This window comes from Rhinopithecus roxellana, chromosome 12, assembly GCF_007565055.1.
Source record: "Rhinopithecus roxellana isolate Shanxi Qingling chromosome 12, ASM756505v1, whole genome shotgun sequence".
NCBI lineage: Eukaryota > Metazoa > Chordata > Mammalia > Primates > Cercopithecidae > Rhinopithecus > Rhinopithecus roxellana.
Window position 1 is genome coordinate 12816476 of NC_044560.1, and position 27865 is coordinate 12844340.

Consider the following 27865-nt stretch of genomic DNA (forward strand, 5'->3'; position numbering starts at 1 on the left):
AAAGTCGTGCCAGCAAGGACTTAATGAGAACCTGCTGTGGTGGCTCTGGCTGAGCTGCAGGAGCTTTAGCACTTGCTAATGGAGCCACGGTTTGGCTTCAACCCTGCATACAGCAAGTGGATTGGACCTTCCATCAAACATACAAATCTGTCCTTTATCGATTAATTAAACATTTGCTGAGCCAGGACCTGTATTAGACCTTAGGATATGGAGTAATAGACTCTTGTCACTTACAATTGGGGAGGAGTAACTGACTATTGATTATGCACCTACTAGGTGCCACCATTCCTCCTTGTGTAGACTACCTCTTATCACAATGATCCTGTGAGGTAAACAGTCATGGCCCCATTTTAAAAATGACAATCCTGGTAAATCCAGGGGATTAAAAAATAAAAATGAGAACTTAAGTCACCATAGTATCTGTAGAAATAAATTTTTAAAAATTGTTTTAATGAAAATGAGAAAACTGAAGCACAGAGAGATGAAGAACTTGCTTAAGGTCACAGAATGACTGAGCAGTGGTGCTATGTATTGGCCTGATTCCAAAACACATGCTCTCAGTCACATTTACCATCTCACACACTGACACACATACCCAATTTGGTCTCTGAAGCAAAGCCGACCTCCAAAACAAAAGATGCCTGAGCCAAGGCCACAGTCATTTCTGGGGTTTTTTTGAGACAGAGTCTCACTTTGTTGTCCAGGCTGGTGTGCAGTGGCACGATCTGGACTCACTGCAGCCTCAGCCTCCCGAGTAGCTGGGATTACAGACATGTGCCACCATGCCCAGCTAATTTTTGTATTTTTAGTAGAGACAGGGTTTCACCATGTTGGCCAGGCTGGTCTCGAACTCCCAACCTCAAGCCATCTGCCCGTTTTGGCCTCCCAAAGCGCTGGGATTACAGGTGTGAGCCACGGTGCCCAACCTAAAAATTCCTTTCCTCAAATTCAACAGCCATTTCTAAGAATGAGATATTTTGTCTGCTTCATGTAACTGATGCCCAGCAGAATCCTACCTGGCTTATCAGCTTGACAGATGCCCCCATCACAGGGTTTCTCATCCACTTTCATCTCTTTCTGGTTATTTGCCAAATGGTGAAACAGTTTGTCTTCAGAGGCCCCTGGACTTCTTTCTCTTGCTCTTTTTTTCTTTTTGAGACTGTCTCACTCTGTCACCCAGGCTGGAGTGCAGTGGTGGGATCTTGGCTCACTGCAGCCTCAACTTCTCAGGCTCAAGTGTTCCTCCCACCTCAGCCTCCCAAGTAGCTGTGACTACAGATATGCACCACCACTCCCAGGTAATTTTTGGGTATTTTTTTGGAAGAGATGGGGTTTTGCCATGTTGCCCAGGCTGGTCTCGAGCTTTTGAGCTCAGTCTGCCTTGGCCTCCCAAAGTGTAGGGATTACAGGCATGAGGCACCTTGCCCAGCCCCCTGAACTTCTCTATGATGTCTATTGTCTCAACTCTTTTCAAAGACTAAGGAAAGTTCCATCCATCAAAATTTTACATCACTGTATCTGTTCCTTAAGCACAAAGTCTTGGGTTGGGGCCTCAGAATATGCATTTAAAAAGACACAACTCAAGTGTTATGGACCAAATGTTTGTGCCCTCTCCAAAACTCCTATGCTGAAATCCTAAACCCCAGTGTGACAGTATTAGGAGATGGGCCTTTGGAGGTAATTAGGTCACGTGTTTAGAGGCTTCATGAATAGGATTCTCCCTCATAAGAGAAATGAGAGTTTGTTCTTGCTCCTTGTTCTCCACCACGTGAGGAAATGAGAAGATGGCAGTCTGCAAACCAGGAAGAGGGCCCTCGCCAGACACAGAATTGGCCAGCGCCTTGATCTTGGACTTCCAGCTTTGAACTGTGAGAAGTAAATGTTGCCTAAGCCACCCAGTCTGTGGTAAGTTGTTACAGTAGCCTGAACTGACTGAGACACTAAGCAATTTTTTTTTTTTTTTTTTTTTTTTTTTTTGAGGTGAAGTCTCACTCAGTCACCCAGGCTGGAATGCAGTAGCTCGATCGCTCTTGGCTCACTGCAACTTCCACCTCCCAGGTTCATGTGATTCTCCTGCCTCACAGCCTCCCAAGTAGCTGGGACTATAGGCGTGCACACCAACTTTTGTATTTTTAGTAGAGATGGGTTTCACCATGTTGGCCAGGCTGGTCTTGAACTCCTGACCTCAGGTGATCCATCTGCCTCGGCCTCCCAAAGTGCTGGGATTACAGGCATGAGCCACTGTCCCCAGCCTGCCATGTCTGACTTAGTCAGTGACACAGAGTGGGAAGCAATGCAAGCATTTGCTTAAAACTAAATCGACAAGCTTCCTAGTCCTGACCTAGGGACCTGCTGTGAAGAGCTATTCCACTGTGGCAAATTCTCTGAAGCAGTTCTCAAACTTCAGTGTACATTTTAAGAATTGCTTAGTGTCAGCCAGGCATGGTGGCTCATGACTGTAATCCCAGCACTTTGGGAGGCTGAGGTGGGTGGATCACTTGAGGTTGGGAGATCAAGACCAGCCTGACAAACATGAAGAAACCCTGTCTCTGCTAAAAATACAAAATTAGCCAGGTGTGGTGGCACATGCCTGTAATCCCAGCTACTCGGAAGGCTGAAGCAGGAGAATAGCTTGAACCTGGGAAGCGGAGGTTGCGGTGAGCCAAGATCATGCCATTGTATTCTAGCCTGGGCAACAAGAGTGAAACTCCATCTCAAAATAAAATAAAATAAAATAAAATGATAATAAAATAAAATATTAGGGCCGGGTGTGGTGGCTCACGCCTGTAATCCCAGCACTTTGGGAGGCCGAGGTGGGTGGATCACGAGGTCAGGAGATCGAGACCGTCCTGGCTAACACAGTGAAACCCCGTCTCTACTAAAAACACCAAAAAAAAAAAAAATTAGCCGGGTGTGGTGGCAGGCGCCTACAGTCCCAGCTACTCAGGAGGCTGAGGCAGGAGAATGGCGTGAACCCAGGAGGCAGAGCTTGCAGTGAGCCGAGATAGTGCCACTGCACTCCAGCCTGGGTGACAGAGTGAGACTCTGTCTCCAAAAAAAAAAAAAAAAAAAAATATATATATATATATATATATATATATATATATATATATATATTAATTGGGCATGGTGGCATGCACCTGTAGTTCTAGCTACTCAGGAGGCTGAGGTGGGAGGATTGCTTGAACTCGGGGAGGTTGAGGCTGCAGTGAGCCAAGATTGTACCATTGTGCACCAGCCTGGGTGAGAGAGCAAGGCCCTGTCTCAAAAAAGAAAAAAAAGGCCGGGGGCACGGGGACTCACACCTCTAATCCCGGCACTTTGGGAGGCTGAGGCAGATGAATCACCTGGGCATGGTGGTGGATTCCTGTAATCCCAGCTACTTGGGAGGCTGAGGCAGGAGAATTGCTTGAACCCAGGAGGTGGAGGTTGCGGTGAGCCGAGATTGTGCCATTGCACTCCAGTCTGGGCAACAAGAGCGAAAGTCCATCTCAAAAAAAAGAGACATGGCCCTTGCCCTCATGAAGCTTTCATCTTACATAGGGAGACAGTTATCAAATAACTGAGTACAGGTGTCTGGGCCCTACTGAAGAAATATGGTTGAATAGGTAAAAGGTAGGATCTGGAAACAGGTACTCTTTTGTAGGCCTCCCTCCCCCAATGAACTCGATGAGTGGCCTGGTTTGGGAATGCCTAGTGTAGTGGAAAAAGCATGCATGACCTTCGGAATGAGACCCAGGTTCAAATCCTGCCTCCACCACTCCCACACCTCTCTGAGCCTCAGTTTCCTCATTGGTAAAATGGAAATTATGACACTCCGCAGGAATTCTTATAAGGATGCAATGACAGAAGGGGAGCCCACATTTTAGTGTCCTTCCTTCTTTCCCTCTAAATGTGGAATGAAATAAAAAGGTTTTGTCTTTTACTGATGGGAATTCAAACTTTAGGGTCACAAGCTAAGAACTATTTTGAGGTCAACAAGTCCTTGTTGATAACTGAAATCTTAGCGCCTGCTTCCCCAGACAGTTTGACTTTTCTGTTCTGGGGCCCTATTCTTATTTTTTCAGGTCTCTTAAACTGTAGCTCCTCAACAACCACTAAAAAGGAAGGCCACCTAATTTCTCCTTAGGGCCACAAACTCCAATACCAGGGGTTTGGTATGTGACAGCAGGCAGTGATGGGAACAGAAAGAAAATGAGAGCTATCCACACAGCTCCACTTTATTGCTTCCAGGTGGAAGACAGGGCCCAGTGTTGCCACCTCTTCTGGATTTAAAGAAAAAGGCCGGCCAGGTGCGGTGGCTCATGCCTGTAATCCTAGAACTTTGGAGGCCGAGGCAGGTGGATCACTTGAGGTCAGGAGTTTGAGACCAGCCTGCCAACATGGTGAAACCCCATCTCTACCAAAATATACAAAAATTAGCCAGGTGTGGTGGAGTGTGCCTGCAGTCCCAGCTACTTGGGAGGCTGAGGTGGGAAAATCACTTGAACCTGGGAAGCAAAGGTTGCAGTGAGCTGAGATTGCCCACTGCGCTCCAGCCTGGGTGACAAACTGAGACGTGTCTCAAAAAAAAAAGGGGAAAAAGGAATAGGCTAGGCAGTAGTTCTCAACCACAGGTGACTTTGTCCCCAGTATGACACTTGGCAACGTCTGGAGACATTTTGCTTGTCGCTGTTGTTGGGGAGCTATGGGCATCTAGTGGGCAGAGGCCAGGGATGCTGCTATCCATGCTACAATGCACAAGACAGCGCCCCTCCCGCAACAAAGAATTACCTGGTCGAAAATGTAAATGTGGCCAAGATTGAGAAGCCTTGAACATAGTTCTGTTGCAGCAACAACCCCCAAATCTCAGTGGCTTGCAACAACAGAGAGGTCTCACCGCCTGTCCATTGTGGGTCTGATAGGGATCTGCTTTATGTCATCCTCACTCAGGGGCCCAGGCTAAGGGAGGTGCCATTCCCAAGCTTGTAAGATTTTCGAGGCAAGTGGAGAATATTAATATATTATTAATATTAATTACAATAATAAAAATATATTATAATATTGATATAACTCTAAGTTATATCTAGAAGTGACATCTATCATTGCCATCATATTGTATTGGCTGCACCTAAATTCATGGGGTCAAGAAGCACAATCCATCCATGTTCCTGGATGCAGAGAATTGGGAATATTTGCTAACAGCATTAAAGACTCCAAAGGTCGGGTGCACCCAAACTTCAGAAATCACCACTAAAGAACTTATTCATGTAACCAAACACCACCTGTCCCCCCAAAACTTATTGGAAAAAAATAAAAATCCAGAAAAAAATGTATGCTGACCAAAACAAAAACAAAAATAAAAAAAAATCTCCAAAGGCAATCATGACAGCCTGGGCTCTAGGTAATCCACAAGGCTCGGAGAGGGGCAGCTAAGGGCACAGGCTGTGGAGTCAGACGTCAGACTCGGCTTCAAACCCTACACTTCTAGCCGTGTGGCCTTCAGCATGTCACTTAATCTCTTTCTCAGTTTCTTTCTCTAAAAATGAGGAAAACAGGCTGGGCGCGGTGGCTCACACCTGTAATCCCAGTACTTTGGGAGGCTGAGGCGGGTGGATTACGAGGTCAGGAGCTCGAGACCAGCCTGACCAATATGGTGAAACCCCGTCTCTACTAAAAATACAAAAATTAGGCTGGACGCAGTGGCTCACGCCTGTAATCCCAGCACTTTGGGAGGCCAAGGAAGGCGGATCACGAGGTCAGGAGTTTGAGACCAGCCTGACGATCATGGTGAAATGCTGTCTTTATTAAAAATACAAAAATTAGCCAGGCGTGGTGGTAGTGTGTGCCTGTAATCCCAACTACTCAGGAGGATGAGGCAGGAGAATCGCTTGAACCTGGGAGGTGGAGGTCGCAGTGAGCCGAGATTACACCACTGCACTCCAGCCTAGGTGACAGTGAGACACCGTCTCCAAAAAAAAAAGTTAGGCATGGTGGCTCACGCCTGTAATCCCAGCACTTTGGGAGGCCAAGGCAGGTAGATCATGAGGTCAGGAGATTGAGACCATCCTGGCTAACATGGTGAAACCCCAGCTCTACTGAAAATACAAAAAATTAGCCGGGTGTGGTGGTGGGCGCCTGTGGTCCCAGCTACTCAGGAGGCTGAGGTAGGAGAATGGCATGAACCTGGGAGGCGGAGCTTGCAGTGAGCCAAGATCGTGCCACTGCACTGCAGCCTGGCCGACAGAGTGAGACTCCATCTCAAAAAAAAAAAAAAATTAGTCGGGTGTGGTGGTGTGTGCCTGTAGTCCCAAATACTTGGGAGGCTGAGGCAGAAGAATTGCTTGAACCCAGGAGGTGGAGGTTGCAGTGAGCTGAGATTATGCCACTACACTCCAGCCTGGGCAACAGAGCGAGACTCCATCTCAAAGAAAAAAAAAAGGGGGACAACAAATCAACCTTGCAATGTTAAAATGCTTAGAACAGTGCCTGGCACACAGAAAGTGCTCAGGACACGTTAGCCAGGATGGTGATGATGATGGATTAGGCCAGGTGCCAATCACAGAGTGGGCATTTAGTAAACAGTTACTGTTCTAACCTAAGCTCTGAGGAAAATGACTTGTCCAAGGTAGCACAGCTGGTAAGTGTAGCATGGTGGAGAAGAGCCTAAGCTCCGGGGTCTCAGCCTGGCACATTGTAAATCATAAATGTTAAATAATATTTGGAGGAGGTTCAGTGTAGTTAAGAACATGGACTCGGCAGCTCACACCTATAATCCCAGCATTTTTGGATTTTTGGAGGCTAACATGGGCGCATCCTTTGATCCCAGAAGTTTGAGACCAGCCTCGTCAATATGGGAAAACTCCATCTCTACAAAATATACAAAAATTAGCAGGCATCGTGATGTGTGCCTGTAGTCCCAGCTACTCAAGAGGCTGAGGCAGGAGGATCACTGAAGCCCGGGGGTGTCAAGGCTGCAGTGGGCTGAGATCACGACACTGTACTCCAGTCTGGGTGGCAGAGCAAGACCTTGTCTCAAAAAATAAATAAATAAAAACATGAACTCTGGAGGCTGACCGCTGGGTTCAAATCCTAGCTCTACTACTGATCGCCTGTATGAACTTGAGCAAGTAACTCAGCCTCTCTGTGCCCAGTTTTCTCATCTATAAAATGAAGCTAATAATAAAACACCTGCAATTAGGAAGATTAAAAAATAACATTAGTGGCCAGGCGTGGTGGCTCACGCCTGTAATCCCAGCACTTTGTGAGGCCAAGGCGGGTGGATCACAAGGTCAGGAGATCGAGACCATGGTGAAACTCCGTCTCTACTAAAAATACAAAAAAAATTAGCCGGGCACAGTGGCGGGCGCCTGTAGTCCCAGCTACTCAGGAGGCTGACGCAGGAGAATGGCGTTAACCCGGGAGGCGGAGCTTGCAGTGAGCCGAGATCGGGCCACTGCATTCCAGCCTGGGCCACAGAGCGAGACTCTGTCTCAAAAAAAATAATAATAATAACATTAGTAAAGCCCTCAGGACCCATATGGTTGTTAGCTGCTACAGTATTACTATGCCCTCAGTTTACCACAAAGAAACATTGAAAGTAACGGTGGCTCAAGCCTGTAATCCCAGCACTTTGGGAGGCCGAGACGGGCGGATCACGAGGTCAGGAGATCGAGACCATCCTGGCTAACACAGTGAAACCCCGTCTCTACTAAAAAATACGAAAAACTAGCCGGGTGAGGTGGTGGGCGCCTGTAGTCCCAGCTACTCGGGAGGCGGAGGCAGGAGAATGGCGTAAACCCGGGAGGCGGAGCTTGTAGTGAGCTGAGATCCGGCCACAGCACTCCAGCCTGGGCGACAGAGCGAGACTCTGTCTCAAAAAAAAAAAAAAAAAAGAAAGTAACAGAAAACAGTTAACAGTATCATTTCACAGACCCAACTGAGATAGGGGAGAAGAAAATGGATACAAATTCAGCAATCCTTGAGCTAAGAAAACGTTTACAGCCAGGGGTGGTCGTTCAGGCCTATAGTCCTAGCAGTTTGGGAGGCTGAGGCCAGCAGAGCACTTGAGCCTGGGATTTTGAGACCAGCCTAGGCAATGTGATGAAATCCCATCTCTACAAAAAATACAAAAATTACCTGGGATGGTGGCATGCACCTGTAATCCCAGCTACTCAGGAGGCTGAAGTGGGAGGACCGGTTGAGCCCAGGAGGCAGAGGTTGCAGTGAGCCAAGATTGTGCCACTGCACTCCAGCCTGCGTGGCAGAGGGAGACCCTATCTCCAAAAAAAAAAAAAAAAAAAAAAAAAAAAAAAAAAAAAAGTTTATAAATGGAGCAATGGGAAAAGAAAAAACTTGGATGCTTTTCTTACCTGCCCCAGGGTAGTCCTAGAAATCAGTGAGAATTCCCATTTGTCCTCAGAGATTCCTGCAACATAGAAGTGCAAGAGAGGAGACAATAAGGCAGAGGCACAAGGCATTGCTCCCAAATCACAGCTAAGCCACCATGCAACCCTGGCCGGCTCCTTCCAAACCCAGCTCCCTTAGCAACTGCAGTTTCCTATCCAACCAGACGGGGGCGCTGAGCTGACAGTCTTGTTGCTGGCAACAGTGACAGCCTCTGTGAAAGCACAGTAGATGCTCGTCCACTTGGCGAGGAGCATGCTGAATTCTTATCACTTTTGCACCATTGTAAAGTCACAAAGCCATAAGTCGAACCATCATAAACTGGGGATTATCCACAGTCCCTCCTTATCTGTGGGGGACATGTTCCAGGACCCCCAGGGGATGACTGAATAGTACTGAACCCTATATATACAGTACTGTGTTTTTTTCTATACATACATATCTATGATTATGTTTAATTTATAAATTAGGCACGATAAGAGATTAACAACTAATAATAAAATAGAACAATTATAGCAATATGATGTAATACAGTTATCACGCACTGTGGTCATAACTTTTGCAGTTTCATGTGTGGCAGCAAAACTAGCAGGTATTTTTTTCCTTCTTCATAATTTCACAGATAGAAGATTCGTTCTTACCACAGATCTTAGCGACCTCAGCACACTTTCTTTTTTCCTTCCTTATTAAGTTGAGAACTTTTACCTTTTTCATTTAAAGAAAGAATTTTATGGCTTCTCTTTGGCATATCCAAATTGCTAGCATCACTACTCTTGCACTTAGGGGCCATTATTAAGTCAAATAAGGGTGACTTGAACACAAGCTTTGCATACCACGGCAGTCGATCCGATAATGAACAGGGCACTTACTAAGTGACTAATGAACAGGGAGCGTATACAGCATGGAGACGCAAGACAAAGGGACAATTCAGGTCCCCCAGGTGGACAGAGTGGGACAGCACAAGACTTCGTCACGCTACTCAGAACAGCGTGCAATTTAAAACTTACAGATAGTTTATTTCTGAAATTGTCCATTTAATATTTTTGGACAGTGGTTTGACTGCATGTAACTGAAACCACAGAAAGCAAAACCGAGTCAGGGGGTGGGGGGGGGGGCGGTTACAGTAATAGCCTTTCCCTGTGGACCAGATGTTATACCAAACACTTTCTTTTTTTCTTTTTTTTTTTTTTTTGAGACAGAGTCTCGCTCTGTCGCCCAGGCTGGAGTGCAGTGGCCGGATCTCAGCTCACTGCAAGCTCCGCCTCCCGGGTTTACGCCATTCTCCTGCCTCAGCCTCCCGAGTAGCTGGGACTACAAGCGCCCGCCACCTCGCCCAGCTAGTTTTTGGTATTTTTTAGTAGAGACGGGGTTTCATCAGGTTAGCCAGGATGGTCTCGATCTCCTGACCTTGTGATCCGCCCATCTCGGCCTCCCAAAGTGCTGGGATTACAGGCTTGACCCACCACGCCCAGCCTATACCAAACACTTTCATGTGTTATTTCACATTACTGTCATAACACTCCACAACATAGGAACTCTTATTATTCCCATTTTATGTAAGACAAATCTGAGGCCTAGAAAAAAAAAAATAATAAGAAAAAAGAAAAAAATCTGAGACCTAGAGAGGTTAAGCAATTTGCCTAGCAGGCCAAACCTAATATTTGCAGGACAGGGGCAAGAATACAGCTGAATGCATACTTAAAAAGTTATAAATGGGCCGGGCGCGGTGGCTCAAGCCTGTAATCCCAGCACTTTGGGAGGCCGAGACGGGCGGATCACGAGGTCAGGAGATCGAGACCATCCTGGCTAACACGGTGAAACCCCGTCTCTACTAAAAATACAAAAACTAGCCGGGCGAGGTGGCGAGCGCCTGTAGTCCCAGCTACTTGGGAGGCTGAGGCAGGAGAATTGCGTGAACCCGGGAGGCGGAGCTTGCAGTGAGCTGAGATCCGGCCACTGCACTCCAGCCTGGGTGACAGAGCGAGACTCCGCCTCAAAAAAAAAAAAAAAAAAAAAAAAAAAAAAAAAAGTTATAAATGATCCTAATGAACTATTAAATAAAAGACAATTTATTCTGCTATGTTGATAAATAAACCTTCACAATGACTTGGAAGACCACATTCACATTTTTGGGCCTCTCAGAGTTCTGTACTAGAAGGTGGTGGGAGGCAGAGAACAGAATCCCAGCCCTGCCCCCTTCTCTTCATATCTCTAAATCTGTTTGCCTGGCAGGGCCTTGTGTCCATGCACGCAGAGGTCCTAACCTGCATGCTCACCCTCTGTTCCCGGGGTTCTAAACTGAAAAGTTCCCTCAGGTATCCAGCACAATGAATGGCAAAAGAGCTACATCAAAGCACAACAAAAATCATCACATTCTAGAATACCAAGAGAAGATCTTCAACGCTTCCAGAAAACAGGGTTGGGGTGGGGGAAAAACCCGTACCAAGAATTGGGAGTCAGAACAGCACTGTATTTATCAAAGTCAGAAAAAAACCAGAGCAGTATCTTCACAATTATGAAAGAATTCTATCCACAGCCAAACTACTAATTAAACCAGCCAAACTACTAATTAAAGCCATTTTCAGTGCCATTTAACATGTATGGCAGCACGGTAGCCAGCCACTAAGGTGGCCCCTAATGATTTCTACCTCCTGGTATCTGCACTCTTACAAAGCTCCCGTGCACACTGAATATGGCTGACCTGTGAAACCGTAGGATGTTGCAAAATTGATGATACGAGACTTCTGAGGCTAGGTCATAAAAGACATTGGTGGTTTCTACCTTGCTCTTAGATCACTTGCCCTGCTGAAAACCAGCTGCTGTATCATGAGGACACTCAAGCAGTACTACGGAGAGGTCCATGTGGTAAGGAACTGGGGCCTCCTGCCAACAACTTGCACAAACTTGCCAGCTGGGGCTCCTCCAGCCCTGGCCAAGCCTTCACATAATTTCAGTCTCATGAGAGACCCCAAACCAGAACCACGCAGCTAGGACGCTCTCAAATTCCTAACTCACAGAAACTGTGAGATGATAAATGTTAACTGTTGTTTTGAGGAGAGAGGCTATTTCTCTTACTGTCTCTGAAGACAAGGAAGAAGTAAAAGCTGAAAAACAGGAATGAAGTCAGTGGCAAGACCAACTGGACGCCACTGACCAGGCCTGAGGTTAAAGATAACCGCACCACCCCCCCACCCCCCTCCGCCACTGTAACCACATGTGTTACTTATAGATCACTTGCTCAATCTATCACAACCCTTTCATGTGGACCCCCTTAGAGCTGTAAGCCCTTAAAAGGGCCAGGAACTTTTTCTTCGGAGGGCTTGGTTCTTGAGACGCAAGTCTGCCGACGCTCCTGGCCGAGTAAAGTCTCTTCCTTCTTTAACCTGGTATCTGAGAGGTTTCGTCTGCAGCTTGTCCTGCTACAGTTTTAAGCCATTAAGTTTGGGAATAATTTGTTACACAACAAAAGACAACTAATACAGACCTATTGGGAGGGGAGGAGCCACAGTATTTTGTAGTTCTTCTAATTAAGAGGTGAAGTCTGCAGTCTATCTAGCTCTCTACTCTAGAATTTGGATTTGGCTGATGGGTCATTATAGAAAGATTACAGAAGTAAAGCTTAAAAAGCGCTTGTTCCGGCAGGGCGCGGTGGCTCACGTCTGTAATCCCAGCACTTTGGGAGGTCAAGGTGGGCGGATCACCTGAGGTCAGGAGTTCGAGACCAGCCTGCCCAACATGGTGAGACCCCCGTCTCTACTAAAAATACAAAAATTAGCCAGGCATGGTGGCAGGCACCTGTAATCCCAGCTATTTGGAAGGCTGAGGCAGGAGAATTGCTTGAACCTGGAAGGCGGAGATTGCAGTGAGCTGAGATTATGCCACTGCACTCCAGACTGGGTGAGAGTGAGACTCCATCTCAAAAAAAAAAAAAACAAAAAAAACTGCTTGTGCAATTGAGTCTTGCCCTCTCTTGCTCCTGGGAACTCTGCAATTATCACCATGTAATTTAGCTAGGCTTGTCTGCTGAAGACACGTGGTCCCATCACCCCAGCTATCAGCCAGCATCAAGCAGACGAGAGTGAGACCATCCCAAACTTTCCAGCCCAAGCTGAACTGGCTCAGAAAAGCTAATCTACAGGATCATGAGAATTAATCAATGTTTGTTTTTTAAAGCTATCAAAGTTTTCGGGTAATTTGTTACACAGCATAAGCTAATTGATACAGCATATTTACTTTGTGTGCACCTCCTGCCTCAACCTCCCCACCCTAACCAGGAAACTATTGATGTGTTACAAGAACACTACAGGATGTGTTCAAAGCCTGGTTACCTCCTAACTTTACCTGGTCTCAGGCAAGTTAATTTACCTCTTTCAGCCTCAGTTTTCCTCATCTTCAAATTGGAGATAACAGTAGGTAATAGTACCTAGCTTTTTTTTTTTTTTTTTTTTTTTTGAGATGGAGTTACGCTCTGTCGCTCAGGCTGGAGTACGGTGGTGTGATCTCGGCTCACTGCAACCTCTGCCTCCTGGGTTCAAGCGATTCTCCTGCCTCAGCCTCCCGAGTAGCTAGGATTACAGGCACGTGCTATGACGCCTGGCTAATTTTTGTATTTTTAGTAGAGATGGGGTTTCACCATGTTGGCCAGGCTGGTCTCAAACTCCTGACCTCAAGTGATCTGCCCACCTCGGCCTCCCAGAGTGTTACCGGTGTGAGCCACCATGCCTGGCTGTACCTAGCTCTTAAAGTTCATGTGACAATTAATTGAGATGAACTACACAATGTGCTTAGCACACAATGCTCACATAAATCATTAATGAAGGTAACAGGAAAAAAGTCAAAATGAGTAGATCTCCTGGGTAAGGCCTGGGCTGGTCCTTCAATAGGACAGTCTTGGCCGGGCGTGGTGGCTCAAGCCTGTAATCCCAGCACTTTGGGAGGCCGAGACGGGCAGATCATGAGGTCAGGAGATCGAGACCATCCTGGCTAACACAGTGAAACCCTGTCTCTACTAAAAAATACAAAAAACTAGCTGGGCGAGGTGGCGGGCACCTGTAGTCCCAGCTACTTGGGAGGCTGAGGCAGGAGAATGGCGTAAACCCGGGAGGCGGAGATTGCAGTGAGCTGAGATCCGGCCACTGCACTCCAGCCTGGGCGACAGAGCGAGACTCCGTCTCAAAAAAAAGAAAAAAAAAAAAAAAAGGACGGTCTTTCCAAAGAAAGGCTACGAAGTGTTATCAGTCAAGTAAACATTTATTATGTTTGCCACATTCCAGGTCCCTTACCTGAAACTGACCTAAAAGCAGGAATAATTCATGGCACTGAGCTATTGTGAACCAGAACCAAGCTTGCTTATTGCACAAGTAACTAAAGTAGGACATCAAAATATTTTTGTTTTTATTTTTTTGAGACAGTCTTGCTTTGTCACCCAGGCTGGAGTGCAGTGGCATGATCACGGCTCACTGCAGCCTCACCCTCCCAGGCTCAGGAGATCCTTCCACTTCAGCCTCCCAAATAGCTGGAACCACAGGCATGAGCCACCATGTCGGGCTAATATTTTTTATTATTTTTGTAAAGATGGGGTCTCCCTATGTTGCCCAGGCTAGTCTCAAACTCCTGGGCTCAAGTGATCCTCCCACCTTGGCCTCCCAAAAGTGCTGAGATTACAGGCATGAGGCAATGCACCTGGCCCAAAAAATATTCTGAATAGAACTTGAAAATATGGATATTTTGGTCTATACTTCACCAGCCCCACTGAGCACTCCAGAGCCAGATGTGAAGGGAAGAGAGTAGCCAGGGTATCCCATAACTCTTTCTGTATCCTGTCTTTTCCCCACCAGGAAGTAGGAAAACATTCTATCCTGAAAACAAGATTATTTCACCTCTAAACAGTGGTTTTTTAATTATTTTGATCTCAACCCACAATATGAAAAACACATCATATTGTGCCTGAATACAAACTCAAAACTGAAATAAAAGTTTCATCAATTGAGACTTGAAATGTGTGATACATTGTTGTTGTTGTTGTTGTTGTTGTATTCTATTTTTTTAAATGTTGATCACAATTTTCTATAAACGGATTTTAAAACCTATTTACAGGTCAACACCAGCTGTTTGAAAAAAGTACTCTGAAATATCACATGGGGGAGGAATCCCTTCACTTCACAGGGGGTAAACTGGGTCTCAGAGAGATCAAGTCAGTTGCCCAAGGCCACGCAGCTAGTAAGTGGCTGTGGTTGGATTTGACCGTAATAACCATCGGGTACTGAATGCCTATCATGTGTCAGCCATTTGCTGAGTTCTTTTTTCTTTTTGAGACGGAGTCTTGCTCTGTCGCCAGGCTGGAGTGCAGTGGCGCGATCTCGGCTCAACTGCAACCTCTGCCTCCCGGGTTCAAGCGATTCTGCTGCATCAGCCTCCCGAGTAGCTGGGACTACAGGCTCGCGCCACCACGCCTGGCTAATTTTTGTATTTTTAGTAGAGACGGGGTTTCACCATGTTGGCCAGGCTGGTCTCCATCTCTTGACCTCGTGATCCGCCCGCCTCGGCCTCCCAAAGTGCTGGGATTACAGGCGTGAGCCACCGCGCCCGGCCTGCTGAATTCTTTAATTGCATTATTTCATTTAATACTCACTGTGATCCTATGAAACAGATACTATTCTTTCCACCTTACAGACGAGGAAACGGAGTCTCAGAATAGGGGAAATGACTTAAGGTGTCACAACGGCCAGTAGCAGACCCAGGACTGGTCTCTAGGTCTGGCCGTGCACAAAGCCCCGTGCTCTCAAGCTGTAACCCCGCTATCAAGAAAGTGGTTATGCAAGTGGGCCTGTGAGCTCTCAACGCCTAAGCGTGCGCATGTGAGACAGCGATAAGCTCGCGTTCTCCAGTCTCCAGGGCCTTATCATTCCTCACCCTTTCCTCCATCAGCTCGCAAAGAAACGTGGTGATCAAGGAAGACAGCACAGGCTCCAGCCTCGTTGGGGGAGGAGAATTAGAATCTCAGCCTGTGCGTTTACTCAGCACACCCGTTTAATCTCTCGGTCCTTCAGTTTCCACACCTGGGAAGCTGGGACAGCAGCAGCATACAGCTCCAGGACCGGAGTCTACACGAACTCTGCCACCCGGGAGCCGCGAGTCTAACGTCAGTTCCGCCCGACCCCGCCCCCGCCTTCTCCCTGGGCGCATGCGCCGCGCAGCGGCGCCTTTTACGACGCGGCGGGCGCGGCGCGCTTGGCGGCCGGAGATAAGCGACGCGGAGCTAGTCTGAGCAGAGCGAGCGAGTGCGGCGGCGGGGCCGAGAGGACGCGCAGGTGGCGGTGTCGCCATGTCGCACGGTCACAGCCACGGCGGGGGCGGCTGCCGCTGCGCCGCCGAACGGGAGGAGCCGCCCGAGCAGCGCGGCCTGGCCTATGGCCTGTACCTGCGCATCGACCTGGAGCGGCTGCAGTGCCTTAACGAGAGCCGCGAGGGCAGCGGCCGCGGCGTCTTCAAGCCGTGGGAGGAGCGGACCGACCGCTCCAAGGTGGGCCGCCTGGAGCTTGGGGCGGGCGGGGCGGGGTGCGCGTTTGGCCTCGGGCCGTCGGTTTGCTCATTCCTGATGTTAAAAATAACGACAGCCTGGTTGCCAAGCGCTTTTCCGTGCCTGTCTCCTGCCAGCTCTTTGGGAGGCGAGCAGCGTTGAGTCTCCCCATTTTGCATATAGGGAAACTGAGGCCGAGAGGGAACGGGGACAGTTTTGTCAAGCTACACAGCCTAACGCTCTTCCAGGGCTGTGTGGGTTAGAGAGGATGGCCGTGAGGGCCGTTGGACCATTGGTGCTAATGGCTGCCTCATCGTATTACCTAGTGAAGAAGAGCCTAGGGAGATGAAAGGTGTTTCCCCTTTAAAGCAAAGGTTCTTTATATTGTGGGGTCGCAGACCCCCTTGCTATCTATTTGAAAACGATGGACTTTCTCCTCAGAAAAATGCACATAAGCACCTGCCTTTCAGTTCACACTTAAGAAGGCTCTTCGACCCTGGAAATTCATTCATGGGCTTTTTATTAAGCACCTTCCAGTTGGATGACCTGTGGCTGTTAGGACACTGGATAAGACTGATTAGCTTCAAGTTAATAAGTCTTGGAAAACAAAGGGAAAGTGACTATTCCCATTGCACCCCAGTTGTAGAACAGGGTGGGAGATGCCTGAAATTGTAGGCTCTCAGCAAATATTTGTTGCTTTCTCCTCCCCCCTCCCCATCCCCTCCAGTTTGTTGAAAGTGATGCAGATGAAGAGCTTCTGTTTAATATTCCGTAAGTATCTCCTTGGTGCCTACCTCAGGCTAAATAAGCTGTACCCAGTTGCCTCCTCAGATGAATTCATTCACTGGTGTCAAGAGCACACCATTCACTGGTGTCAAGAGCTTCTTGAAATGGGATAAATTAATTTAATGGGTTTGAGGAGGAAGGCATCATAGCTTTCTTGGTGCAGACTGGAAACAGATGTAGTTGTTGAACAATAACTGAGAAATTAAGGTAAATTTCTTAGAATTGTAGAATGCTAGAGGTGGACAGGATCTTAGAAATTATCTAGTACAAGTTGACAGATGAGTAAACTGAAGCCCATACAAGGGAAGGGTCTTGCCCAGGGTCACACAACTAAACAGGTATTCAAACCCAGATTGACAACCTTCTCTTTTGCATTCTGGCAGATTTACGGGCAATGTCAAGCTCAAAGGCATCATTATAATGGGAGAGGACGATGACTCACACCCCTCTGAGATGAGACTGTAAGTGGCAAAAGCTTAGGCCCTCAAGGAGCTCCTCTGGTAACATTTTATTCCAGAATAGTATCATTTTTCTTCTTACCAGGTTTAATATTTCCCCTTTTAAAATATCTTGGCCCTGTTCTCATTCTGCGTTGGAATACACATATTTCTTCCTGAATTAATGACCTTCTCAGATTAAGCATCTTTAGGCCCAACACCTTGTCTCATATTTCAAAGTGCATACTATGACACGATTCATTCAGAGAGCATTGTGTAAATGTCATTTGTTGATGACTTTGCAGTTTTCTTAATAACTAGCTGCAGATCTCATGTGATCTTTATGGATTCTATTCTTGGGGTTAGCTTCAACATTTTTCCTTGCTGTTTCATACAGTAATGATCTTATGTGTTTTGTTGACGTGGAATTACTCCACTTGAGTTTGTGTGGCATTTAGTTAGCAAAGTTGTGTATACTTCTTGCAACACTGAATCTTTTGCCAACAGAGTTAGTACCCTTTTTGACAACTTACCTTATTCCAGAACAGCCTTCCTAAAAGAAAGGGAAAACTGCTTTTTGAGTGCTGGAGAAACATACAAGAAGAACTTTACATTTAAAAAGTTCAGGCCGGGTACAGTAACTTTTCCCACAAAACCAATAAAAGATGACATATAGGTCGGGCACGGTGACTCACACCTGTAATCCCAGCACTTTGGGAGGCTGAGGTGGGCAGATCACCTGAGGTTCGAGACCAGCCTGGCCAACCTGGTGAAACCCTGTCTCTACTAAAAATAAAAAAATTAGGCCGGGCGCGGTGGCTCAAGCCTGTAATCCCAGCACTTTGGGAGGCCGAGACGGGCGGATCACGAGGTCAGGAGATCGAGACCATCCTGGCTAACACGGTGAAACCCCGTCTCTACTAAAAAATACAAAAAGCTAGCCGGGCGAGGTGGCGGGCGCCTGTAGTCCCAGCTACTCGGCAGGCTGAGGCAGGAGAATGGCGTGAACCCGGGAGGTGGAGCTTGGCGACAGAGCGAGACTCTGTCTCAAAAAAAAAAAAAAAAAAAAAAAAAAATTAGCCGGGCCTGGTGGTGCACACCTGTAATCCCAGCTACTAGGGAGGGTGAGACAGGAGAATTGCTTGAACCTGGGAGGCAGAGGTTGCAGCAAACTGAGATCTCTCCACTGCACTCCAGCCTGGATGACAGAATGAGACCCAATCGCAAAAGTAGTAATAAAAACAAATAAATAAAAAATTAAAATCCTAGAGGCCGGGCGTGGTGGCTCATGCCTGTAATCCCAGCACTTTGGGAGGCTGAGACGGGTAGATCACGAAGTCAGGAGTTCAAGACCAGCCTGGCCAAGTTGCTGAAACCCCATCTCTACTAAAAATACAAAAATTAGCTGGGTGTGGTGGCACACGCCTGTAATCCCAGCTACTCAGGAGGCTGAGGCAGGAGAATCGCTTGAACCCAGGTGGCAGAGGTTGCAGTGAGCCAAGATCGCCTCACTGCACTCCAGTCTGGGTGACAGCAAGACTCCATCTCAAAAAAAAGAAAAAAAAAAATTCAAATCCCAGCACTTTGGGAGGCCGAGGCAGGCGGATCACTTGAGGCCAGGAGTTCAAGATCAGCCTGGTCAACATGACGAAACCCTATCTCTACTAAAAATACAAAAATTAGCTGGGTGCGGTGGCACAGGCCTGTAATCCTAGCTACTGGAGAGGCTGAAGCATGAAAATCACTTGAACCGGGGAGGTGCAGGTTGCAGTGAGCCAAGATTGCACCACTGCACTCCAGCCTGGACAACAGAGCGAGACTCTGTCTTAAAAAAAAAAAAAAATCATCTGAAAAATTGATTAAAGGACTTTAAAGAGATTTAAGATATATTATAGTTGAGTATTAGAAACATGAATTTGGAAGCAAATACTGTGTTTAATCATTTTAAGGAAATTATACCTTTGATGCTTTTGGAGACTCATTTACTTGGAAGATGATGGACTGACCTGAGAATATTAGACATCCATGCTGCATTGTGATTTAGAGTGTGGGGTCTGGAGTAAACTGGGTTCAAATAATGGCTGTACCACTTGCTACCTTCATGACTTTGAGACCTTATCTTCTATGCCTGGATTTTCTCATATCTAACATGGGAATGGTAACAGTGCATACATAACTTATAAGATTGTGGAGAAGCTTAAATGAGATAAAACATGTAAAGAGCTTAGATTAGGTCTGGAACACAGCAAGTGCCCGATTTTGGGTGAACAGGTACAAATACATAGTGCTCAGTTCTAAGCACACTACATGTATTATACTTTATCAAATGTAAAATGTCATTGATTGTAAAATGTACCATTATATTATATACAGTTAATACAGAAAAAAATGCTGTTTAACTATGACATGCCATGGACACATCCAGCAAAGTTAGATTGAGAGTATTAAATCAGGGAAGTTTGAACACAGATGAGGTGTTGCTTGTTACTAAAGAATTACCATTCAGCCAGGCGCAGCGGCTCACACCTATAATCCCAGCACTTTGGGAAGCCACGACAGGCAGATCACCTGAGGTCAGGAGTTCAAGACCAGCCTGGCCAACATGGTGAAATCCTGTCTCTACTAAAAACACAAAAATTAGCCGGGCATAGTGGCAGGTGCCTGTAATCCCAGCTACTCGGGAGGCTGAGGCAGGAGAATCACTTGAACCCAGGAGGCAGAGGTTGCAGTGAGCTGAGATCACGCTACTGCACTCCAGCATGTGCAACAGTGCAAGACTCTGTCTCAAAAGGGAAAAAAAAAATTACCATTGGGCTGGGCACAGTGGCTCATGCCTCATTCCTAGCACTTTGGGGAGACTGAGGCCAAAGGATCACTTGAGCCTGGGAATTAAAGGTTATGGTGAATTAAGATCATAAGATCTTATATTGTACCCCAGCCTGGGCAACAGAGCAAGGCTTAAAAATATATTATTTATTTATATATTTTGAGATAGGGCCTCACTTTGTCACCTAGGCTGGAGTGCAGTGGTGCAATCGTAGCTCACTGCAGCCTCTACCTCCTCAGCTCAAGCAATCCTGTCACCGCAGCCTCCCAGGCAGCTGGGAATACAGATGTGCCAACATGCCCAGCTAATTTATGTATTTTTTTGCAGAAATGGGGTTTTGCCATGTTGCCCACGCTGGTCTTGAACTCCTGGGATAAGGCAGTCTGCCCACCTCAGCCTCCCAGTGTGCTGAGATTATAGGAGTGAGCCACTGCACCCAGCCTAAAAAAAATTAAAAAGAATTGCTGTTAATTTTGTTATCTGTTGATGTTGTCAATTATTGTAAAATGGTATTACATATATTTTGTTTGTTTGTTTGTTTGGAGACAGAGTTTCTGTTGCCCAGATTGGAGTGCAGTGGTGTCATCTCAGCTCACTGCAAGCTCTGCCTCCGGGGTTCACACCATTCTCCCACCTCAGCCTCCCGAGTAGCTGGGACTACCGGTGCCTGCCACCACGCCTGGCTAATTTTTTATATTTTTAGTAGAGACAGGGTTTCACCATGTTAGCCAGGATGGTCTTGATCTCCTGACCTCGTGATCTGCCCACCTCAGACTCCCAAAGTGCTGGGAATTACAGGCATGAGCCATGGTGCCCAGCCACATATATGTATTTTTTTAAAGCCCCCCCTCCTTCCCGCCCCCACCCTTTTTTTTTTTTTTGAGATGAAGTCTCACTTCTGCCCAGGCTAGAATGCAGTGGCGCAATCTCGGCTCACTGCAACCTCCGCCTCCCAGGTTCAAGTGATTCCTCTGCCTCAGCCTCCCAAGGAGCTGGGATTACAGACGCCTGCCGCCAAACCTGGCTAATTTTTGTACTTTTTACAGAGATGGGGTTTCGCCATGTTGGCCAGGCTGGTCTCAAGAACTCCTGGCCTCAAGGGAACCACCGTGCCTGGCCTAAAGGCCCTTTTTAACGGTATATATTATCTATATTTATTATTTTTTTAAGACAGAGTTCTGCTCTGTTGCCTAGGTTGGAGTGCAGTGGCCCAATCTTGGCTCACTGCAACCTCCGCCTCTTGGGGTCAAGCGATTCTCTTGCCTCAGCCTCCTGAATAGCTGGGATTACAGGCACACACCACCATGCCTTGCTAATTTTTTTTTTAGTTTTAGTATCGACAGGGTTTCGCTGTGTTGACCAGGCAGCTCTCGAACTCCTGACCTCAAGTGATCCAGCTGCCTCCGCCTCCCAAGGTGCTGGGATTACAGGGGTGAGCCACGGCACCTGGCCCATACTGGAATATTTATAGGTGAAATGCTGTGTCTGGGATTGCTTTAAAATATTGAGCTTAAACAAAATCGGACTGATATAGGCAAAATCTACAAAATGTTGATCATTGAAGATGAGTGAAAAGTATGTGGAGATTCATTATGTTCTCTCTGCTTTTATGTAAGTTTGACCTTTTCCATAGTAAAGTGTGTTTAATATATGCATTACTTAGAATTGATACAATTTCATCTCCATACCAACTGTGTGGAATATGTACTATTATTATTCCCATTTTACAGATGAGGAAACAGGTTAAATCAGGTGCCCAAATTTACTCAGCTGGTAAGTGACAGAGCCAGGCTTGAATCCCAGAAAGTCTAGCTCTAGATTTTAACTACAGTGCTATACTGCTTCTCATTATGCCGCTTATAAGTGTTCACTATTATTATTATTCTGTGGTGCATCATTCTTAGAAACACTTTGAAGTAAACATTTGCTTTCTTAAATTACATGATTTTGCTCCAGCTAATATCGAGGCCTCTTCTCTGTGGGTGTGTTAATAAAACACCCTGGAATTGGTGGGGACATGTGACTTAGTCTTTGGGAATTTGTGGGTTATAGAGACAGCTACTTTTTAGATTACTCTTTGAAAAATATTTTCTTCTCTAGCAGTTTACTTTTTATTTATTTTGAGACGGAGTCTCACTGTCATCCTGGCTGGAGTGCAGTGGCGTGATCTCGGCTCACTGCACCCTCTAGTGGTTTAGATGTGAGATTGCAGTCTTTTGTGCGCTTTCAAAATGGAAATCCCCATGTTATAAATTTTTTAAGAACTGTAAGGTGACTGAGTATATGACGTAATTTTTGGACACAAAATGATTGAGCATTGGGTTACCTGATCTTTTATCTCTTAACTGTGTGTAATATGTTTCTGCCAAAGTATGTATTTTTCCCATGAATAAGCTGTTTTATTTAATAACATCCTCAGTTTGGTCTGAATGTGCTGAGTTGTTTATTTTCTCCATGCATTTGCTGCATGTGACCTAGTTTGAGCCGTCTCTTTGTGTATTGCTTCTCATGTGATATTAACCCACTCAAAGATGCCATGGGGTTACGTTGCAGATCTCAGCTCTTTTTTTGTTGGATTAAAGATATTCGTAGGCTGGGCGCAGTGGCTCATGCCTGTAATTCCAGCACTTTGGGAGACCGATGTGGGCAGATCACCTGAGGTTGGGAGTTAGAGACCAGCATTGCCAACATGGCGAAACGGTGTCTTTACTAAAAGTACCAAAATTAGCTGGGCGTGGTGACGTACACCTGTAGTCCCAGCTATCAGGAGGCTGAGGCGTGAGAATCACTTGAACCTGGGAGGTGGAGGTTGCAGTGAGCTGAGATTGCACCATTGCACTCCAGCCTAGGTGACACAGTGAGACTCTGTCTAAAAAAAAAAAAAAAGAAAAAGAAAAAGATATTTGGAGATACTTGTATAAAATGTTATTTCTAAAATTTGACCCCCAAATTCAGTCTCCTATTGATAGAACCAAAACCATTAAAGCAGTCAGAAAGTTTTGAAAACCTGAAACATGTGATAATGCACATTTCTTGACTTTTCTTTCCTTTCCTTTCTCAGGTACAAGAATATTCCACAGATGTCCTTTGATGATACAGAAAGGGAGCCAGATCAGACCTTTAGTCTGAACCGGGATCTTACAGGAGAATTAGAGTATGCTACAAAGTAAGCACTGGGCCTGTCTTCCATTCTCTGTGGCTTCTTATAGGGCTTGCCATTTGTTTGTGGCCAGTCTCCTGCTCTCCTAGCATTGGAAATGAGTTAAAACAGTGGGGGAGACTGGATCTTTGGCTTGGTCAACTTTTGGCAGAGATTTCAGTGCAAGCCACAGACTTGTTAACTTGTAAGCAACTGGCAGATCTGAATGAACTCCTAGGGTGGTTTTAGGAAAGATATATCTCCCATTAGTTTAGGTTAACACTAAATGTGCTTTAGAATCCCTGCTGGGTTATGCAGCATTTTGCATTCCTGTTCCTTGAGGGCAGGAGCAGTGTTTATCCCTACTGTCTTGGACAGGATCTGGCAGGTGTTCAGTAAATGGTCATTGAATTGATTGCCTGTCCAAAGGAGAAGGAAGGACTCAGGAGCTCTGACTTTGCCTGGCTTTTACAAGCTGGAGCTGAATCATTGTTTTACATGGTGGTGAGATACTCATTGAACTATAATTCATACCTTCTTTCCCTATTCTTGTCATCCCCTAGAATTTCTCGTTTTTCAAATGTCTATCATCTCTCAATTCATATTTCAAAAAACTTCGGAGCAGATACGACAAAGGTCTTTTATATTGGCCTGAGAGGAGAGTGGACTGAGGTAAGATGGGGTTGGAAAGGTTGTGCCCTCATGTCTACATATCTACACACTGTGGTGATGGGAGCGGAAGGGAAAAAAGCAAGTGTCACAATTACTCCCAGTTTGTTATTTTTCTTGGTTTTATCAGTATGAACTTTTCGTCTCATTTGACAAACTACAGGTATTTTTAAGGGGGTTGAAACTGTTATTTTCAACCCCCTTAAATATATAACATTTTATATATATATATATATATATATATATATATCTTTTTTTTTTAATATATCTTGGCTCACAGCGACCTCCGCCTCCTGGGTTCAAGTGATTCTCCTGCCTCAGCCTCCTCCCCCCGTCCCGAGTAGCTGGGATTACAGGTGCCTCTTGCCACGCCTGGCTAATTTTTTTGTATTTTTAGTAGAGACGGGGTTTCGCCATGTTGGCCAGGCTGGTCTCGAACTCCTGACTTCAGGTGATTTGCCTGTCTCAGCCTCCCAAAGTGTTGGGATTACAGGCATGAGCCTCCATGCCTAGCCTGAAATTGTCATTTATATTCACAGTTTTTTCCTTTCAAATGCTTTCATTGAGTATTTTTGATAATCTTTTCTATTCATGGACCAGGGATAAGATAATACGATAGACAGGTTCCTGTTCGCATGGTACCCCCATTATAGTAGAGAGACTGAATCTTCAGAGTTACAGGGTGAATCATTGATAATGATCTTTGCAGCTTTCTGAAGTTAAAAAGTATCAAAATTGGGAGATATTAGATGATGACTTCTAAGTATTAAAATCAGGAGATATTAAGTGATGACCCCTAGAAATGAATCTGAATAAGGACTACTGCAACGTGTGTGGTGTGGGAAAGGACAGTTCTTCTAATGGCTGGCTGACCCAGCCTCAATTTTCTTGCAGCTTCGCCGACACGAGGTGACCATCTGCAATTATGAAGCATCTGCCAACCCAGCAGACCATAGGGTCCATCAGGTTACCCCACAGACACACTTTATTTCCTAAGGGCTGGCCAAGGCTCCCATAGAGGTGCTGTGTCAGTGAAGATGTATGACTACCTGTTGGGAAGGACAAAGGGATGAGGCTCCACAGAGAGTTGGCTGCCACAGCCTCTGCCAAGCTTTGTCTTTGGGGCTTGCTGCAGAAACCTGGCCAACGGAAGATATGACACCACTGGGAGGGTTGTGTAGGTGCCAGGGGACCGTCGTCCTTCTTTAGGGGGCTGCGGAAATTGGGTCTTGGGCTGGGTGGCATCTGGCAGTCATGGATAACATTTGCTTTTCCAGTCAATGTGACCATGTGATTCCACGTGTCATGTTGCTTTGTGGCAGGATTGTTATGTGACTTGTTTTTTGTTTTGTTTTTTTTAAAGGAAACTTTGTGGGTTATAGGAAACTTTCTGACGCCTCAGGATTGTGTTAATAGTAGCCATCAGGGGGGTCTCCAGCTAAAACACTTGTTCCTGCTTGCTCCTTTACCCTCTCATTGTTCAGCATTCTTGTCAAGTTGCCCAGCTTGGAGTTGTCTGTCACGCACATGTGTCCTGTGGTTATAGCTGGAAGGTCAGGAGTCTCCTGCTGATGCGTGATAGCTTAAGCTTGGGGAGAAGGTCTTTTCCACTGCCTAGCTAAGCAGTCTGGGGAGAGCATGGGGATCATTTCTGTGTGTGTGGGTAATCTGGTTGGTAAGATTGAGACTTAGTTAAGATTTCCCTTGGAACTTCCTTAATGTTTATTAGCTTCTAACTAGTGTTGTAAGTCCAATGCCAGAATTTGGAGATCTGAGTTCTTCTTTTCATGGCTTTTATTCACTGTGACTAATAAGCTTCCTAATAAATCCTTGCCAGACTTAATGTTTGTATTTTCTTTTGAGTTCTTGATAGCAGTGATGCAACTTTCATGTCATGGGGAACTGTACTGAACTTTGAAATTTTTTTTTTTTTTTTTTTTTTGAGACGGAGTTTCGCTCTGTCGCCCAGGCTGGAGTGCAGTGGCCAGATCTCTGCTCACTGCAAGCTCTGCCTCCCGGGTTTACGCCATTCTCCTGCCTCAGCCTCCCGAGTAGCTGGGACTACAGGCGCCCGCCACCTCGCCCGGCTAGTTTTTTTGTATTTTTTAGTAGAGACGGGGTTTCACCATGTTAGCCAAGATGGTCTCGATCTCCTGACCTCATGATCCACCCGTCTCGGCGTCCCAAAGTGCTGGGATTACAGGCTTGAGCCACCACGCCCGGCCACTTTGAAATTTTTTGTTGTTGTTTTGGACTAGGTAGCTTATAGGAAGTGCCACAATTAAATCAAGACTGGATCAGTTTTTCCAGGAAAGGTCAAGCTTAATTTTGTACAGTAGACCAAAACACTCCTACACCCATATATAGTAAAGAAGAAGGTGGGGTTGAAAACCTGTATTTCACAAAAATTAGCTGGGCATGGTGGTGTGCACCTGTAGTCCCAGCCACTTGGGAGGCTGAGGTGGGAGGATCATTAGAGCCCAGGAGGTCGAGGCTACAGTAAGCCATGATTGTGCCACTGCACCCCAGCCTGAGGTGACAGAGTGAGACCTTGTCTCAAAACAACAACAACAAAACCCTTTATTTCATTTTGCACAAAGGGAAGTAATTTGTAGAATGACATTTACAAAAATGAGGGAGAACCAATTCTGGAGCTCATCAGAAGAAATGAGGGTGAAGAAAGTGAGCAGCTCATGTGGTCTGCCGGTGGACCAAAGACTTTGGACTTAAAACTCAGTTTAGCAATTGAAGAAAACGTAAGTATCTAAAAAGGGGATTTGATATGGTCAGTATTCTCTCCCTTGCAGAAAACAGGAACAGGTGATAAAGGGAATTAGTGTTGAATCTGATCCTTTCGGGAGAATTCGTCTGAGGGATTGGCCCATGCTGCTGTTTGGAGGATATAGCCACCGTTTCTCCAGCCTGTCGTAGAAAACTGCCACCACCAAACCTTGTTGGCCCTCAAAATTTCTAAAATGCAGCCTGAAATAAATCAGAATACAAATACTGTTCTTGAAGAGCATGAAGGAGGCCGGGCGCGGTGGCTCACACCTGTAATCCCAGCACTTTGGGAGACCAAGGTGGGCGGATCATGAGGTCAGGAGATCGAGACCACCCTGGCTAACACGGTGAAACCCCATCTCTACTAAAAATACAAAGAATTAGCCGGGCGCAGTGGCGGCGCCTGCAGTCCCAGCTACTCGGAGGCTGAGGTAGGAGAATGGCAGGAACCCGGGAGGCGGAGCTTGCAGTGAGCCAAGATGGCGCCACTGCACTCCAGCCTGGGCGGCAGAGCGAGACTGTCCCCTGCCCCCAAAAAAAGAAAAAGTAAAAGTAAAACACGAAGGGTCCTATTCACTCAGCCACAGCCTCTTTATTTCAGTTGGATCATTTTTTGGAGTTAAAAGAAGGGCTATGTTTAAATTTGGAGTAGGGGGAAAAATAAAGTTAGAAATCAGAGCAGACGAGCCCTTCACTAATTCCACTAATTAAAGCATTAATCACAGCTCCTGGGACTGAGCCTCTGAATTGGAAGCTTCACTGAAGAATTTGTTGTAAGTGTCATGGTGTCTCAGGTGATTGAGGGTGCAGGAGAAACTGTTCATTCTTCCATAAGTGGGGACATTACCCTCCTTTTTCTTTTGACATTCAGTCCCGAGTTCTTGGCTTGCGGTGGTCCCCTAGGCCCAAAGTTTTCTGCCCTGAATCCTGGTATTGTAGGCTCCCTGACCTGTTGAGTATTTAGGACCAAATTGCCTCTGGGCCTGGGGGAAGTGCTTCATTGAGCTTTCAACTTTGTGCTGTTTTCTTTCTGTTCAAAGAAAACACTAGTATAGGTTAAGCTGGTAGAGTGAGTCCTAAGTGACTGAGGGGCAAGTGTGACTCATTTCCTATTTGCAGATCCCCATACATTCTCAGGGACATGCTGCTTCAACTCAGTTTGCCTCCCTTCTGACTTTTATGTGGTCCCCGATACCTATTTCCACTTCAGCTTGAAGGCAGCGTTTTGTGCACTGTCTGCATGACATTGCTTGTGAAGGGCAGCGCTAACACTGCCAGTGCCTGTCCAGCTCTCCTGATATGGCTTTTGTATTTTTCCTAGG

At 46.1% G+C, this 27865-nt stretch overlaps 1 protein-coding gene across 2 annotated transcripts; it reads left to right on the plus strand.

Annotated features, from left to right (window-relative positions):
- The first annotated feature begins 795 nt into the window (after positions 1–795).
- PITHD1 (PITH domain containing 1) lies at positions 796–26804 on the plus strand. Of its 2 annotated transcripts, XM_030913205.1 has the most exons (7): positions 796–1905; positions 15313–15907; positions 16632–16675; positions 17074–17151; positions 23016–23120; positions 23657–23765; positions 26570–26804. In XM_030913205.1, exons 2-7 carry the CDS (start codon positions 15710–15712, stop codon positions 26597–26599), a joined length of 564 nt encoding a protein of 187 aa, XP_030769065.1. In that variant the 5' UTR covers positions 796–1905; positions 15313–15709; the 3' UTR covers positions 26600–26804. The 2 variants fall into 2 exon arrangements, with proteins under 2 accessions (XP_030769065.1, XP_010354066.1); XM_010355764.2 differs by lacking the exons at positions 796–1905; positions 26570–26804 and adding an exon at positions 24657–25605 and having other exon boundaries at positions 15570–15907.
- Positions 26805–27865: the final 1061 nt, after the last annotated feature.

Excerpts from the sequence above, each read along its gene's own strand:
- PITHD1 (XM_010355764.2), top strand. The coding sequence starts at position 15,710 with ATGTCGCACGGTCACAGCCACGGCGGGGGCGGCTGCCGCTGCGCCGCC. Across the intron at positions 15,908-16,631 it reads AGCGGACCGACCGCTCCAAG|TTTGTTGAAAGTGATGCAGA; the intron begins GTGGGCCGCCTG and ends CATCCCCTCCAG. Across the intron at positions 23,766-24,656 it reads TGAGAGGAGAGTGGACTGAG|CTTCGCCGACACGAGGTGAC; the intron begins GTAAGATGGGGT and ends ATTTTCTTGCAG.